The sequence below is a fragment of the Carettochelys insculpta genome, chromosome 5 (genome assembly GCF_033958435.1).
Source record: "Carettochelys insculpta isolate YL-2023 chromosome 5, ASM3395843v1, whole genome shotgun sequence".
NCBI classification, from domain to species: Eukaryota; Metazoa; Chordata; order Testudines; family Carettochelyidae; genus Carettochelys; species Carettochelys insculpta.
Genome location: NC_134141.1, coordinates 113658940 through 113677632, shown reverse-complemented (window position 1 = coordinate 113677632; position 18693 = coordinate 113658940). Strand labels below are relative to the sequence as shown.

The 18693-nt window shown below is 43.3% G+C and overlaps 1 protein-coding gene across 2 annotated transcripts in view; it reads left to right on the top strand.

The window, feature by feature from the left end:
• MAPK4 (mitogen-activated protein kinase 4) overlaps positions 1-18331 on the top strand; it is a 139431-nt gene extending 121100 nt beyond the window's left edge. For both annotated transcript variants that reach the window (XM_074995784.1, XM_074995785.1), the window contains 2 exons: positions 2685-2886; positions 14054-18331. In XM_074995784.1, the coding sequence (XP_074851885.1) occupies positions 2685-2886; positions 14054-14741 (890 nt within the window). In that variant the 3' untranslated portion in view covers positions 14742-18331. The remainder of the gene's footprint in view (positions 1-2684; positions 2887-14053) is intronic.
• Positions 18332-18693: the final 362 nt, after the last annotated feature.

Here is an 18693-nt window from a genome sequence, read left to right as displayed (position 1 = left end):
CTGTGGTGTCCCCGGGCCACTAGGCTCCTAGCCCCATTGTAAGGAAGGAACTACATCAAGGCGTGGAGAAATGTCTTAACTTAATGGTGCCTGGATCAGTGTTAGGCTGGGGAGTTGCTGTACGTTTTCTGGGATATGATGTGAGGAGGGCAGTTGGCAGACACTGGCACACGCTTCCCTCACCTCCTCATGGATCTCACGCACACAGGCTGCCCAGAGCAGGGAGTGATGAGGGGTCATCTCACAGAACTGGCATTTTCCCACCTTTCTCTTAAGCCTCAGCCCAAATCACTTCACCCCACCACACACGCACTCCTGGTGATGGGAAGGCAGAGGTGTACTAAGTCCTGAGGGAGAAATTTTACCTCAGCAGTCTGGCCACAAGGAAGCAGTGCCGTGGACACCTTGCTTTTCAGAGGTGCAGCACTGACCGAACATGACACATTGCCTCTGTGGTGCCTAGTGAACGCTGTTTTGGCTGCATTTATGGGTGTCTGTTTGGGAGTTGTTATTAATGTCTTGACCCAGAACTTATCCCCCAGCTGGAATAATTTCTTGGTTCCCTTCTTTTTGGACAAACACGCATGTGTATGGTGAGAGAATAATTCCTTTCTCCCATGTAGACCTGAGATCCCAATGCCCTGTGGCTCTGCTAGTGATGTAAGGGGCCTCTGAAAGGTTCCCCTTTTGTGCCCCGCTCCACACACACACCCATCAGCGGGCCTGGCCCCAAGGCAGGACTTTTTCCAAAGTCATGGCTGGTTTTGGTGGGACTGCGGGAGAAGATGTACTACTTACCTTCAAGACTTTCCGGCCTGGAATCACAGGTAGCCCTTCAGTCACATCCAGCACAGTGCATCCCTTTTGTGGTTGAGGAATCAGCTGAAGCTGAGTTTTGTCTCTGTGCTTGAGTGCATCAAGCAATGGGCCTTTGGAGCCAGGAGTTGAGCATTTCATTGGTACACCCCAGCAGGTTGTGGTGACAAGAACATTGGCAAGCTCAGAGGCCAAGGCTGCTTCTCTGCTTCCAAATGCCAAGTCATGGGCTTTGAATTCATACTGCGTGGTGAAACTCCCATTACTTTTATTTGAAATCCATGGTTAACTTAGACCACTATGGTGCTGCCTTGTGGTGGTGCATTTTCCCTTTGATCTGAATCCCGGGCTGGCAGTGTGGCTGGCATTCCATACACAAGATCAGTAAGTAAAACACAGCTTTTATATGGGTAAAGAGTCAGAACACAGAGACCCGGGTATGTAGGTTATTCTGACTCTTAATTAGAGTAGCCCATTAATGGTCCTTATCAAGAGTGATATCTGTCAGCCTTCATTGTCTCAGGTCTGAGCCAGGTTCCAGACATTAAGTACTGAAGGGATTTATTCTCTCATGATTTATGGGAAGGAATGTCACTTGTCAGGCTTACATAATTTACAGAAGTTTCCTTGCCTAAATTAGTGGAACTCTGAGTGAATTGTTTCAGCATGGTCCTTGCTTTAAATCAATGACCTTATAAAATTATGGATTCCTTCATAATTAATTAATGCAAACAGTGAAATCATCCAGGAAGAGACAGCCATGTAGTGGTTAATATTTACACACAGGTGTAACAGGCTTTACCCTTCCCATCCTCTTTGTGATTAATTGTGAATTCTTCTTGTGAGCACCCAAAGAAGCCCTTGGATCCATTTCTTTCCAGAGGAGTAGGTATATTTACCAGCTTTGTTATAGGCACAGTAAGTTCGTATTTTCACGATGTAAGGATTGAAAACATGATCTGACAGAAAATATAGCAAAACCTCTATTTTTATTACCTAAATTTAAGATCTCAGAATCACCCCAATGAATGAAAAAGCCTTTACAAAAAGTGCTGAAGTTTTCACATACCCCCATGCAAAAGGAAGCATAAACAGACAGAAAAATCACCAGGCGCCATAGATGTTTAAGGTATATTTTGATTGAACTTTAACGGCACTGTAGCTGCTTTTATATCACGTTTGCATAGACTGAAAGCATTCACGCCATACTGCACTTGTTGAAACAAATTTTAAGCACAGGGAATTCTTTAAATGTTCACATACAGCATTATTTCCTGGCCTTGATTATGCCAGGGGGTTTAAAAATAGCACTTTTAATTTAACTCCACCTCAATTGCACATAAACCTTTAGCAGTCAATTTACAGCTGTCCCTGTTTCTGGCTATGAGATGAGCCCATAAAATGGATTTGAAAGCATGGAGGCACTGGTCACACATCCAAACTCAGTAGATTTCCCTATTAGCCACGTTCCTGCTCTGAGGAACTGAACAAATGATAGAACCACCCATAAAGAGTCCCTTTGATTTCTCTGGGAGCTGGACTGGGGCATTAGTATTTCCTAATGGAGATGTAGATCTATTTCTGCCATATCCTTTATTCTGCTAAAAGAACTAAAAACGGTAGGCTACTGCACCATTGCAGTGCATGCCCATAATTCCCATTAAGGGGAAGATCAGCACATATGCATCAACCATAAATACATCTCTCTATTAGAGGTACACAGAACTTAACCTTTAATGCCATTCTTTCTTTAATGATTATTAACATTGCACAGGTAGCTCACTATGGATTCAGGAGCCTGTTTCCCTGTTAATAAAATCAGTTTTGCTGTGGGGGACTTAATGAACCTGTTTCTCTGCATCACACAGCTATTGATTTTCTGGAGAAGATCCTGACATTTAACCCCCGGGATCGATTAACTGCAGAGATGGGTTTGCAGCATCCTTACATGAGCCCCTACTCCTGCCCTGAAGATGAACCAATTTCTCAGCATCCGTTCCGGATTGAGGACGAGATTGATGATATTTTACTGATGGAAGCCAACCAGAGCCAGCTATCCAACTGGGACAGGTGCAGTATCCGTGGCTTGGCAGGCTAGGCAGTCATGAACCTCCTTACTCCGGCAAAACTCCCACTGACTTCATGTGGCATTTCTTTGATTCATTGTTACATGAATTAGTAATACAGGCTCTAAAGCCAGGAAGGACCCATGTCATTTATTGGACAGCTCATCATTCTAACCCATTTGTGGTCCCACTAAAATCAATGAGAATTTTGTCGCTAATTTCCAGTGGGACCAAGTTTGGACTGTGCATGTACATGACTAGGCTGTAAACTGCTCTCAGTTACTTGAGTGGAATTGCATTAACTTTAGCTGACTCGTGTCTGTTTTGAATGAGAAGAATTTGTCTTTTTTGTTTCTATTTTCTATTTTGTGATCCAACTTCTATAATACCAGTTCTGGTCCCCTTTGGGACCATTAAAGGTCTCGTTAAGAATGCTGTATCTGCCACTATATCTCTAGTTCAGATTTCCCACCATGATTTCTCACTGTAGCCCAAAGGGCTAATGTGCTCCTTGGATGTAAAAATAGGGGACTATCAAGTTGGTTATTTAACCTTGGTATTTGGCACTGAAATATTATGTCCGGTTCTGGTGTCCACAATTCAGAAAGGCTGTTGATGAATTGAAGACAGTTCAGAGAACAACGCCACACGTGAATGAGGGTTAGAAAACCTGCGTTACAGTGAAAGACTCAAGGAATTCACTCTACGTAGTTTCACAAAAAGAAGTCTAAGATGTGACTTCCTCACAGTCACTAGGTGCCTATATGGGCAACAGAGATTTGGTAACAGAGGACTCTTTAAAGCAGAGGTGAAAGTAAGGGGGTGCACCCTGGTGCTCTGCTCCAACAAGAGCCGGATGGGGCACTTTGCTGAGAGCTCGGGTTGTGGGGTGGGCAGCATAGCTTGTGATCCCCTGTCATAGACAGGTCTAGTGGATGAGGATGGAGGGGAGTGACTGCCCTCCCGCAGGTGAAGATACCTGGTTCCCAGGAACACTTTGCAGACACCTCCAACACTGGCAATCATGAACACCATCCCCAGCACCGCCACCTCCCCCTGCACCTATGCTAGGGACCCCACCTCCTTGTAGCCCACCCCAGCAAGGCTGCTGCTGCTGTCTTGCAGCTCCCAGATGCTACCTCAGTGCGGATAGCCCCTACCACCTCCCTTCCCCTGTGCTGCGTGACGCTGGACTGGGAGGCCACAGCCAGCATCCCCTAGCATCAGCTTCAGGCACTGCAGCAGCTGGCTACGGGCATCAGAGAAGCCATTCCTGGCTCACCCCACCCCAGCAAGCCAGAGAGAGGCTTCCTGTCTGGGGATGTGTCAGGCACTGTGCCCGGGCCATAGGGCTTACATCCCCCGTTTCACAATGCCTGGTATTTAAAGCAGGGGTCTCCATTGAGATAGGCCCTAGACTATGTTCTCCTCTGATGCAAAAACAAGGGGACACAGACCCTGTTTGTTCTCAGGGCAGGGACAGCCAAAAGGCCTGCCTGCACCACAAAAAACAGTGGTATAAGTAATTCAAGAAAACTGTGACTAGATTGTGGTGACATCCAATGCTTCCCTGCCAGTTCTGCTGCCCCTCGGTGGATGCTGGGCAGTGCATGTGCTGTCCATGGTGTGTGCTGTTACCAGTGGCCCCTGGGAAGAAGCCAGGAGAAGGGAGTGGCAGCCACGGGGCCTCTCACACCGCTGCCAGTTTCCCAGCAGCCGTGCCCCCCCACAGCCAGTCCATAGCTCCCTTGTGGCATGTCAGCGAACACCAACCAAGTAAGGTAACCTGGCTCCAGGGACACCCCCACACCCCCTCTCTCCCACTCTCCCAGCCCCTTGTCCCAACTCCTGCACGCACAGCTCCCCACCTCAACTCCTGCACCCTTCCAATCTAACCCTTTGCCCTGAGCCCCTCACACACCTCAACCCTGACTCCTGCATCCCCAGATCCCCAGACAACTCCTCAGACTCCAACCTCTTGCCCAGAACACCCTCCCACACTCCTCCCCACACTTGCATTTCTTACAGGTACTGTTGTATCATAATCTCCTTGCCCTGTACTGAGCCCCAGCAAGGGGAGAAGGTTGTGATAGGACAGTACCTGTAAGAAATTTAAGTTACTTTTGCTCTGGATCTAAAGGGTATAAAAAGATCCAGTTGGGGCACTGGATCAGTTTTTATAGTGGGGATGCTGAGAGCCATTTAGCCAAACCTTAAACCCTATATAGAGTGAAAACTACTTCAAGCCAGGTAAGTCCAGCACCTCTGCATCCAATAGCTGGGAGGTAAAGCTAGACAAAAGAAGGTGTGACTTACTGACAATAAATCTAACAATTTACCAAGGATTGCGGTAGATTTTCCAACACTGGAAATCTTTAAATCACAGTTAGATGTTTTTTTCTAAAAGATACCTTCTTGGTCAAGGAGGAATTAATTCAGGGAAGTTCTATATGCAGGAGGTCAGAGTAGACAATGCAGTGGTCTCTTCTGGTCTTGTAATCCATACATTTATGAATGCCTGCTGACCACAAACATAATCTTTTGCAGTTATTTTTCTGCAGAACAGTCAAATTTAATATAGCTCCTGCCATCCCATTTTAATGTAGACTGTTAAGGTGAACCAGTCATTGTTTAAATTTAGAAAACCATACAAACCACCAAGCCCCCATCTTCTTGTATAAAATGATTCAGATCTTTTGACCTGCCTAATGAATGTACTTATTCTGTTTGTAGTGTACTATTACAACTTAATCATCTCAGCTCCTTTCTGATAGATGCACTCATAATCATGTTTGGAATGGGATTACCATATGCATTCTACTTTATTTCATCTTCTTACTATAAAGAAACTATGCCATGAAGCCTCTGGAGGTTCCTTGCCAGTCCCAAGCCTGGGTAAAGGCGGAGGGTTGGTCAGATGAGTGACAACGTGCTGACCATGAAACAACAATATGAATGAAATCTGATGCCAGTATGACTAAATGATAAAAGATGCTGGCTCAGACATCACCCAGATAAACAAGGTCCATGACGCCAATCGAGCGATCGGTGTTGGGTCAATAAGTTGACTACCAAAAGAAAATTACAGCTAACACATATGCTGTCCATTGGAACATGGAACGGCCGAACACTGTGGATGACTAGAAAATTAGAGCTGCTTTGGAAGGAGATGGAGAGATGCTGATGTGATATACTTAGACTGGTGGAGATGCGTTGGATGGCATCGGGGGAGATGTGCAGTTGCAAAGTTACTTGGTAAGGGAACAAAACAAAGCATGAGGCAGGAGTTGGATTCCTTCTTAGCAAAAGAGCTAGAAGAGCATTATTAGGATACAAAGTGGTGAGCACAAGAATGATGATAGGGAGATTCGAAGCAAAATCATTCAACATCTTAGTCATTCAGGTGTATGCACCCATGTTAAACATTACAGGGGAAAAGAATGAGCTATTCTATAAAGACTTGACAAAGATGCTGGAGGAGACACTGAAGAGAGATGTGTTGATCATTGGAGAAGATTGGAACACAAAGGTTGGAACAGATAACGACGGTTGGGAGAGAGACATAGGAAATTTTGGATACGGAGAAGGAAAGGAACGAGATGAGAAACTACTAGAGTTTGCTACAGAGCATGAGATGGTGATATACAACACGAGACTCCAACAAAAGAACTGTAGAAAGTGGACGTGGCAATCCAATGATGGGAAGTCCAAGAACATGATAGATATGATTTTTAATAAGAAGAAGATGGGTAACATCAGTACAACAGTGCTGAACTTTACAAGTAGCAGGTATAGATTCGGACCATGGTCTAGTGATCGCAAACAAGATAAAACTCAAAAGAAAGTGTAAGACCCAGCTTAAGAAAAGAAGAGACATGGTGAGGCTAGGCAAGGAAGAAATAGGGAATGCGTACAGAGCAACATTTGAAGAGAAGAGTAGGAATGCAGGCACAGGGAATGACCTAGATAACAGAGTTGCAGGGATAGCCATGGGGATAGAAGAGGCAATTGAGCAGACTGTTCCAGAAGAAGGGAAGGTCAGTAAGAAGTGGATTACAGAGGAGACACTGAAGTTGGCCCAAGAGAAGGGAATGTTAAAGATCAGTAGGGATGTTTCTGAGAGGGCAGAACATCAATACAGAGTGAAATGCAATGAGGTAAAGAAAGCAGCCAGAAAGGATACAGTGAAACGATTAGAGGAGCAATGTGAAGATATAGCGCAGTATTACAGTGAATGTAAAACCAGGGAAGTGTATGAGATGATTAGGAATATTACTAGGAAGTGGCAGCTGCAACAAATGGCAATCAAAGATGAGAACGAAGAGGTGCTCTTGAACAAGGAGAAGATTTGTGCAGTGATGGATGAGATATTGCACCGATTTGTACAAAGCACAGTTGGACCTGAGTGTCTCAGAGAGACTAATTGAAGAACCGAAAGCAATATCTCCACTGAGCATCGAAAGCAAGATTGATATTTCAAAAGAGGACGTAAAAAGAGCAATGAAACAACTATACAACACCAAGAGCCCTGGAAATGAAAAGATCATGGGAGAGATGATCAAATATGGTGGAGAAAGTATGATTCAGGAAATACGTCGGCTATGTAATATAGCATTGAAAGTAGGGAAGGCACCTAAGGAATGGACAAGATCTGTGCTAGTGACAATACACAAGAAAGGAAGTACATTGGAGTGCAAGAATGACAGAACGATTGCCCTAATGAGTCATCTAGGCAAGGTGCTGCTGATGATACTGACAGAGAGACTAAGATCACAAATGGAAAAACATCTAGGAGACGAGCAAGCAGGGTTCAGGAAAGATGGAAGTACCATACAGCAGATATTGGCACCAAGATTGATAGTGGAGAGAGCCTGATGGAAGAATGAGAACATCTGCGCTTGCTTCATTGACTTTCAGAAGGCATTTGACAGTATAGGTCAGAAAGTGACTTGGGCGGTGTTGGAGTCATATGGGGTGGATAGCAGACTGATACGGTTGTTGACGGATATCAGTGACTATGCGGAAGCAGCAGTGAGAACGTAAGGGGAATTGGGAAGCTGGTTTAGAACTAGTAGAGGTACGAGACAAGGAAATCTGATATCGCCGAGTATCTTCATCACACATCCAGAGACAGCAGTGGACAAGATCAAGGAAGTAGTAGAAGGAATATCTGTGCACAGGAAAAGAATTAACAACATGAGGTTTGCAGATGATATAGTTATCATTGAGGAAGATGGGAAGAAGCTAACGAAAATGGTGCAAGTGCTAAACAAAGAAGGGAAGCAGTACGGACTGATTATAAACATTGATAAAACAAAAATAATGGTATTTAGAGATAAGGAAATAGGGAGGAAGATCAGTGTAGATGGGACTGAACTAGAGAAGTTCACGTATCTGCGAAGCGACATAACATATGATCTAGACTGTAAGAAGGAAAGAGCGACTAGAATAGCAAAAGCAAGAGGGAGTTTGATGGTGATGGTTAACAGCTGGAAAAGCAAACCAGTTAGCTTAGGAATGAAGCTGAACATCTTGAAAATGTGTGTATTCAGCAGTATGTTGTACAGATGTGAGACATGGGTGATAAAATATTCAAAGAGAAGAATATTGGCATTGGAGAGGAGTTGTTATAGAAAGATCTTGAGAATAGGATGGATGCAGAAGGTCATCAACAAGGAATTATATAGGAAGACAGCTGAAAGAGAATCTCCTGTAGAAGGTTATATGATGGAAGTTACCACTATTCGGGCATATTTGCAGAATGAACGGCAAACAAAAAATCAAGACCCTGGTATTTAGCACAATGGGCAGTTTGAATAGGAGAGGCAGACCCCACAGAGAATGGGTAGATGATATGATAGAGTGGTGTGGAGCTGATCTACAAAAACAAAGCCATGCTGAACTGGATAGGGAAAAATGGAAGGAAATAGTCAAAGGGGCATCAGATACCAACGGGTGCTGAGCCCGTAGATGTTAATGGTGATGATGATGAACTATAAGGAGAGGGATATTTCATTTTATGAACTGTACTAGGCAACATATACTACAGATGATCCCCTCGGGTGGTTGTTAGCATAGTTTCACCATGGTTCTTGGACAAACCATTCACATCCACAAAGGTCAGAGAAATTGCTTAGGAACCTTGTTACAAATAACCATGTTTAAACAATTCTGCTGTTGAGCAATATTCAGCTTCTCTATGTATTCACCAGCACATTTTCTTTGAACCAACAAACAAAGTGTACTATGTCCCTATTGGACATGCCATGCATCTATTATATATTCAAGTTTATCTATATAACTGTCGTTCTGCTTGTTTTTTCAAGAACTACTAAATGGTAGGAGCTGGGACCACAAAATTTGGTGTGCAGTTTCTTCTTATAGTAACTTCATGTAAAGTAAGGATTTGGTTATGCCAGGATGATGGGATTTGCCTGAATGTGATTGTTTCTCATAGAATGGAATGGATGGGCTGCATTCTATAATGACCACATAGGGGCAGCTGGGAATATAGGATGGAAAGCAGGGACAGTTATACTTTATAATGACTCTGGGTGGCAGGAAGGGGCCAAATATAGTGCTGGGGACTGCTGTAACCCTATTGGGACTGTAGAGGAAAGAAAGGGATAGCTCTTTACTATATATTTGAGATAATTTGTGTGCCTCCCTCTGTCCCCCAGCTGGGGGACATATACCCCTCCCCCTGCTGTGCCCACTTGGGCAGCCATGGAGACGTGCTTCTCACCTACCCGCAAGCTGCTGTGGTGAGAGAGGGCTGTGGTATTCCTCTCTCCCAGGGTGGTCAGCATACTGAACCCCTTATTTCCAGCCCCACCCCAAAGCATTGATTTAAATGAAGAAAAACAAAAATAATTGAGTTAAGGGACCTGAGCAATGCCTGCTAAATCTTCTAGTAGTCTTTATTTCCAAAGTGGAACCCAACTATTTGGAGAAGACTCACTGTGGCTACGTCTACACGTGCACCCAACTTCGAAATAGCTTATTTCGATGTTGCGACATCGAAATAGGCTATTTCGATGAATAACGTCTACACGTCCTCCAGGGCTGGCAACGTCGATGTTCAACTTCGACGTTGCTCAGCCCAACATCGAAATAGGCACAGCGAGGGAACGTCTACACGGCAAAGTAGCACACATCGAAATAAGGGAGCCAGGCACAGCTGCAGACAGGGTCACGGGGCGGACTCAACAGCAAGTCGCTCCCTTTAAAGGGCCCCTCCCAGACACACTTTCATTAAACAGTGCAAGATACACAGAGCCAACAACTAGTTGCAGACCCTGTATATGCAGCACGGACCCCCAGCTGCAGCAGCAGCAGCCAGAAGCCCTGGGCTAAGGGCTGCTGCCCACGGTGACCACAGAGCCCTGCAAGGGCTGGAGAGAGAGTATCTCTCAACCCCCCAGCTGATGGCCGCCATGGAGGACCCCGCTATTTCGATGTTGCGGGACGCGGATCGTCTACACGTCCCTACTTCGATGTTGAACGTTGAAGTAGGGCGCTATTCCCATCCGCTCATGGGGTTAGCGACTTCGACGTCTCGCCGCCTAACGTCGATTTCAACTTCGAAATAGCGCCCAACACGTGTAGACGTGATGGGCGCTATTTCGAAGTTACTGCCGCTACTTCGAAGTAGCGTGCACGTGTAGACGCAGCCTGTGTGTGTTAGTGGTTCCTTCTTCAGTGACTGCCGCTTTGCAGGTTAGTGCTGCTAAACTGCTGAGTGACTCAACGATTAATTATCTCTTCAAGAAGTTTATAGACTCTCTCTCGCCAGGATGAGAGTTTGTCAAGACGAATGATGTCTCAATCCTTTGGCTGTTATTAACCCTTTTAAGGTTTGGGGCTATGAAATCTATTCAAATGGGGCTCAGACTTGAAATGTGTCACTGACCCGATTCTTTCATGAGATGTAATTTACCTTCCATTGGTGTCCTGAGGGAAAGAGAAGTAAATGAGATGAACAAGACAATTATATTAATTACAAGGCTCTTTCAAAATGTTCTGTTTTCTAAAAAATGCACTTGCTTATGAGATAGCAGCTGATTCAATACCCTCTTTCATAGTTTCTGCTGTTTAAAAAATGCTACTAGTTTCTACTTGTGATGTTTTGGACAAAAATCAATAAGACATGTTTGTTTTAAAAATATGGACAAATAACAAAGGAGGATGGCTTAATTGTGCTTAGGAAGCTGGTCTTTTGTTACATCAGTGCTTTTAGTTGGTAACAGTGTAATATGAAAGCTGGCCTTAAAAAGTCAGCCTGTGCCCAGAGGTTCCATGTGATGCTAGCTGAGATACTACAGGTTTTCAGTAGACACTGAATTGGAAATAACTGTTGTATATCAGCCACAACTTTGTGGCAGTTCTTGACACATGGTTTTTAGAGGCATCAGCTCTCAACTGTTCGGAGGTGAAGGGCACGAGAAGACAAATTTGCATTTCAGTTTTAATCCTGCTTTTCTGGGAGGCCTAGATGGCTCACGGGATTTTTACTGAACTATGGAACCTTCAAAATCCAGGCTTCACATTCAAATCCACAGCAAGTGGATAGTGGCTGAGAACTGTTATTGTCTGATACCGTTGCTCTTCAGTAGCCTGTATGAAATGTATTTGTGTAGTCTTGGTTCTGTTCCCAGGGAACGGGGGTCTTTTATCATAGAAAACGTCTGGGTAACTGGCGGCTTTGTTGTCTGTCTAGGCAGAGAGGTCAAGGACAGAATAGGCCAGAGAGACCTAATGCTATTCACATCTTGCCAGCTGAGGCACGTGGGCAGCTGGCAGTGCTCTTACGTGTGCACTGCTCGGCTGGGAACCTAGTCTCCAGAGATGTCAATTCAATTCACCACATTTCTCCATCACTAAACACAATACTAAAAAATCCGTCCTGTTCAGCATTATCCATTTATCTGCCTGAGTGAACAAGCACCTGGGGACAAACTGGCTAAATTAAATACAGAATAATTTTGGTAGCCTCATAAGAATGGCTGCACTGAGTCAGACCAAAAGTTCATCTAGCTCAGTATCCTGCCTTCCAGCAGTGGCCAATGTCAGGTGCCCCAGAGGGGATGCACAGAACAGGTAATCATCAAGTGACCCATCCCATGTCACTCATTCCCAGCTTTTACAACAAGAGGCTTGGGACACCACTCCTGCCCATGCAGATTAATAGCCATTGATGGGCCTATCCTCCAGGAACTTATTTAATTCATTGTCTATGCTTCCATAGTCTCGGCAAGGAGCACCACAGGCTGATTATGTGTTGTGTGCTGGGGGGTGGGGGTGGAGAACCCCTTTGTTTTAAACCTTCTGCCTCTTTAATTTCATTTGGTGACCCCTAGTTCTTGAATTAAGAGAAGTCAATAAAACGTCCATATTTACATTCTCCACACCAGTTGTGATTTTATGGACATTAATCATATCCCCCACCCCCACCCCCAGTCATCTCTTTATCAAGCGAAAAAGTCCCAGTCTTATTAATCTCTCCTCATATAGAAGCCTTTTTTCTGAAGCTTTCCCAATTCCAATATATCTGTTTTGAGATGGGATGACTACATATGCACAAAGTAATCAAGATTTGGGCATACTATAGAGTCAATATAATATTTTTTGTCATATTATTTATCTCTTAGGGTGTGTTATCACGGGCAGAAATCTTCGAAATAGCCATGCTAATGGCCATTTCAAAGATTACTAATGAGGCACTGAATTGAATATTCAGTGCTTCATTAGCATTAAGACGCTTCCGGACGCGGCGCTTCGAAAGCGTGCGGCTTGGTGCGGCTACATGGGGGTCCTTTTCAAAAGGACCCGCATCTTTCGAAATCCCCTTATCCCACTTGGTACAGAACCTGATTTAAATAAGTTAGAGACTACAATCAGCAGTTCTGCAGTTTCTCATTTGAGTTCCGTCAGAATTCTTGGGCAAACTTGATCTGGTCCTGGTGACGCTGATTAAACTAAACAGTAATTTGTTCCAAAAACGTCCTTTAATTACATCTCAATCTGCAACATTTCATCAGATTTGTCGCCTAAAAGGAATGGCTTAGGTTTGGGAATCTCCCTCAAGGTTTGGGAATTGCCCTCAAGCCAGGAAAACTGATGCAAAGAATTGATTTAGTTTCTCAGCAATGTCCCTATCATCCTTGAGTGCTCCTTTAAGCATCTCAACTGTCCAGTGGCCCCATTGTTGTTTAGCAGGCTTTCCGCTTCTGATGTACTTTAAAAAATTGCTATAACTTTTTGACACTGGGTAGCTATTCTTTAAATTCATTTTTTGGACTTCTTAATTATATTTCTGCACTTCATTTGCCAGATTTTTCTTCTCTTTTCTATTTTCCTCACTGGGATTTAACTTCCACTTTTTAAAAGATACCTTTAAAAAGCCTGACTAATCATAGTTCCAGTATAACCTGCATAGCCTAGATCCTTGTCACATGTGGTCATTGAAGCAGTGAATCAATATCTCAAGGTCAATTTGTCACTCTTTTATCCCTTTGCTTTTATTGTTCCTGATATGATACATTAAATAAGTGACATTAACTGTTTCCCCAGCTGGCCAGAGTTCGTTGCTACACAGCAATATATTTTATAGCATAAGGCAAGATTTTCAACAGTGATTTCTAGGTGCCTAATGGGGGACACCTTTAAAAAATCTAATTTGCAGAAGGTACAAAGCATCCATGCCCTGATAAGTCTTTTTAAGGTATTTCTAGGTCTATCCCCAAAGTCACTTTTTAGAATGTTGGCCCAACATTCTAAAAGGGCCTAAGGAGAGACAGTATGTCTAGGGGTTAGATGAAAAGACCGTAAGTTTGGTCTGCTAGTTTCTATTCACATCCTTGCTCCTGCTGGCATGTATAACCTTGGGAGAATCATTTTAACTCCAACTTTAATGCATGTAAAATGTATATAATATTTCACAAGAGCTTTTGAATGTTGAATTAATTACTGTTTGCAAAACACATTGAAATGAACAGGAGCTAGGTGCCTAAATAACTTGTGGGATCTGCGCCCTTGTAATTTTTTGGGTAAAAGGTGCTTTAGCACAGGACAGCTAAAAGCAGCAGCAGTGTGAATATCTATTTCAACACTCCTCCTGCTTAGAAATAAAGGCAACAATTTTCCATCTAATAACTGAATGTCTTTCCCAGGTATCAAGTGAGTTTCTCTTCTGATTTGGAGTGGCGACATGACAAATACCATGACATAGATGAGGTACAACGGGACCCGCGAGCAGGCTCCGACTCCATTGCAGAAGAAGCACAAGTTGATCCACGCAAATATTCTCAAAGCAGCTCCGAGAGATTCTTGGAGCAATCGCATTCTTCAATGGATCGCACATTTGATACTGATTATGGGAAATCATGTGATTACAAAGTGGGATCACCTTCCTACTTGGACAAACTGCTGTGGCGTGACAACAAGCCCCATCACTACTCAGAGCCCAAACTTATCTTAGACTTGTCACACTGGAAAACAGCAACTATAGCACCCACTGCAGAGTTATCACTGGAAGAAGAACCATCAAACCTCTTTTTAGAGATAGCGCAGTGGGTAAAGAGCACACAGTCAGGTCTTGAATGCCCCACTCCTCTTCCAGAGCTTCAAGAACAGTGTCTGCCATCTTCTCCCCACCATCATCGTAAGGAACCCAAGGATGTAACCAGTGAAACAGACCCTCAGTTTGACTTGGATGTTTTCATCTCTAGGGCACTGAAGCTTTGCAGCAAACCTGAGGATCTCCCAGACAGTAAGCTCAATGATCTCAACGGGGCTTGTATTTCAGAACACCCGAATGAGATTGTACAAACAGAAGTGTTTCAAAAAGAGAGGTGGTAAAGAAACAAGGTCTGATATTCATTGCTAATCTCTTTCTAAGTCTTTGATAATGCATCAATTACCCGATGGTGAACAGTAATTAAGGTTTGATCTGTCATTGAACATGTCAGTTTCTTAATGAATGCCTTGTTGTGAAAAGGCCAGCACAAATCAAGAATCCCTTTTGATGCCTTAGAAATACACTTAAAGGAGTCAAGAAGTGTGAATGAAATACTGAGTTTCTTATGCTGCCTTAACAATCTTGCCTTGTACCCTCTGGGACCTATTTGGTACTTCAATGTACAATGGAGAGATGATTGTACAAGTTTACAAACAGAAGTTGAATCAACTTCCTTTTTATAGATACAAAGAAATAAGGATGAAGGGGAGTCCTTTTGTTATGGCCAGACACACTCCCCTGGTGTGACAGGTTCAAAACCCGTTGAATCAGATGGCTACGTTGATGGGCTCATCTGAGTATTGTCTGTACAATGAGGAGTAATGTAAGTGTATTGCTTTCAAGTAATTAGTCCTATGTACACCTTTGACCAAATTCTGCCTTTAATCCAGAAATAGGGGTTGGAAGAATGTAACTAAGGGCAGAATTTGGTCATCAGGAGAGAAAATGGGGCTGTAAGAATATTTAATAAGGAAAGAATTTGACCCACCATGTAGGGGCCATTTTGTTTCTCTCACTAGGAGAAAGAATTTTCACTAATAAGCAAATTCTTCTAATCTAGTTCCTCACATAAACAAGTCTTTCTTTCTGCAGTCCAGATGTGGATAATCCTAACCCACCCCAGGGTTAATGTCCCTGCCCCCCTCCCATGGCCCCAACCCACCACCAAGCTTAACCCTCCTCAGCTGCAGTCCCAGGACATACCTTTCAAAAGGAGCTCTGGGTGATCCTGTTGTTCCCCAGCTGCAGAACATGTGTTCCTCTGGTGAAACAAGCTGCCCACCCCACCTCCCCACCCCAACTCACATGAAAGTTGAGTAACGCGAGGGTGCGAGAGAATGGAACCCTCGTGTAACCTGAGGGACTGCCGTGAGTGCAAAATACATCATTTTTCTAACAGACATTGGTTGTCTGGTTAAAACATGAATAAAATTGAACAAGAAACTTCCAATATAGGTGCAAGTGGTCATTTCAACCAATGGTTTGGCTGTTGGAGATGGTCCTGTGTGCAGGTTGTACAATGGGGATCAGGAAAGGTGATCTACTGGTGGCATTAGAGTGTTATACTGTACATAGTGTATATATGTACACATGCTTATAGTTCTTATACTCTGCATATGTGTATATATGCATACAGTGTGTATATACGGAGTATATACACTTCAGAGCTGAAGAAATATTTAGATCTTTCCAAGGCCCTTGCTTTCAGCTTCCTTGGAAGGTAACCAAGTCCATGGCAAAACAACGCTGCTTTGTAAATAATGGTAAACACAACTGATCTATTGTAGTTTCTGTTTTCCTCCACACTTCCAAGCACCTTAATAACTACTCACCTAACTAGAGTTTGTATATTAAATAAATGTTATATACTGATATTTAATCAGCTTGATCACATTTTAAAAAATTAAAAACATGTAAATAGAGTTTTCAAAAATATACGTATTATTCTTGTCATTGTGCTGTTTTGTTGTCCAGCATGATGGCATTATTTTTATTGGTAAAAGATAAAACTGCTGAAGGTTCCTCTGTCACGACTATAACTTTAGAAATTGTTTCTACCTGTTTGGAAAATGATCTATTTGGAATTGTGAGCTGTGAAGGAAAATCTGATGAGGATTGAGTGAAGGACTAACAAATGAAGCCTCAGACTAATAACAACATTTCTAGCACTGAGGGAATTAGGATTCAGGGGCAGGTTCAGCTTTAGGAGAGCTTCTGCAAGTGAAACAAGAGCTAAATAACTTGCTTGTTCTTACTGTTAAGAATTTACTATATGTAATCTGCTCCCGGTAGTGTTATTTCAGTTGCTCAGTAGCCCAGTTCAGGCTGCCAGTTGAACAGACTGAGGTGTAGGTGAAAATCTCATCAGCAGCGGTAAAAAGCACCTAGAATATGAAAGCTGTGCCTGCCTAGATGCCCAGCAGAGAGAAGGGCTGTGCACTGGTTCCTACAGCTGAATGTTTGGGTGCCCTACTTTTAGATATCAACATGTTGTCCTGGAAGGAGAAAAGAGGGCGGGTCGGGAGGAGATCATTTAAAGTATGTCAACAATCATTTATATACCTCAAGCTCAGCCCATTTGCTCCTGATGAGCCAAATTCAGACAGAGAAAGTGGGCGTGACGCCAGTAGAGCTGCTCCTCTTTAGGCCAGGTGAGTTTGGCCCAGTGAGCTTAGACTTGTCGCCCTTGTTCATGGTTCATCAGCACACTCTTCAGCAAGCCATGAAACATTATTCATTTATGTTCTTTATCCTGAAACATTATTCATAGCACCACAACACGTAGGCTGGGTCTACACAGCGCGGCTTTCCCAGCAGATCCATGCTAATAAGTAGCCTTGAAATTGCAAATGGCTGCTCGTTAGCATGGTCCCATGGCTTATTAGCATAGCTGCACAAGAGCTCGGTCTCAGCAGAGGTGGATGCTGGCACTAAAGAGGCTGTGTGGATGTGCTCCTGCTGGCAAAAAGCCCCTCTGTTGCCAGACCCTTGTGCCTGAAATTTTTTCTTTACTTCCAGCACCCTGCTCTGCCGAGGTCAAGATCGAGCTCTTGCGTGGTTGTACTAATGAGCTGTGGGACCATGCTAATGAACCACCATTTGCAATTTCAAGGCTGCTCATTAGCATGGATCTGCTGGGAAAGCCACACTGTCTAGACCCAGCCATATGGCAGGTATAGTCCACCTCCTGCTAGAAAAGAGGCACTACCCTTAAATAAAAACCCTGCAAGGGTTCAGTCTTGCAATGGGCTGAAAGCCCTTGGTTGCCACTGAAGTCAGGAGCTGAGCCTGCCTAACATCCAGCAGTACAGGCAGAAACCTTGCAGCCTCAAATGAGAGGGAGCATTTGGGACACAACAGAATGAGTAAGACTCTTGGCTCATACAAGTAGTACACGAAGTGATTTTTAACACTACATATTGATAAAATAAGCAAATATTTACTTCTATTAAACATCAATGTTTACTAGACTGGGAAGTCAATATTGATCAAACAATGTCAGTGTTTTCTCCGAGGGACAATAAATCTAAAAGTTTGCTGAAACAAAAAAACATTTCATGTGCTACATACGATCAGAATGTCTCCATCAGAAATACCTGGGAATCTCTTCAGTATGGAAATGAAATGTCAAAAGCTGACCAGTTTTTCCACTGGAAGTAGCATGCCATAGAGGGGTGAACTTTCAGGGCCAGACAGAAACCTCAAAGAAGAAAATAACAATTTTCATGTAACTCTTTGCAGCTACTCAGAATTTTCCACTTGGATTTGTGATCTGATAAGTTAACATTGTTCCAAATGTCAGTATTATCAACCTGCAAGGAGGTAAACAAGGGCAATATCTCTAACTTGTCACATGATTCTTTTCAGCCAATGACAAACTAGGTTTTTTTTCCATGTATGTAACTGTAATAAAATTTCAGATCTGATTCTACCCTGCTTGACAGTGTTCATTTTTCTTTTTGCAATATGGAGTGAGATATAATTGAAAAGCTCATTGCAGAATCTGGTTCTAAATTCATGGAGTAAGTTATCATGAATACTTATTGACATTTTATTTTCTACTGGATTGCATCTAATCAGACTTTCACTTTATTTGAGGTCACATTTCATCCATTGTTTAACGAAGGATAATCCCTGAGCTGTGACATTCATGCTGCTTTTGGTATTACCAGGGGTGCTCCTGATTTCTTATTTGTTGGGGGTCTTTTTGGTTATTCATCCTACTCAGTAAAATGAAAAGGACCAGAATGGTTCTGATTCACAAACATTTGCTCTCAGGTTATTTTGTGCTTT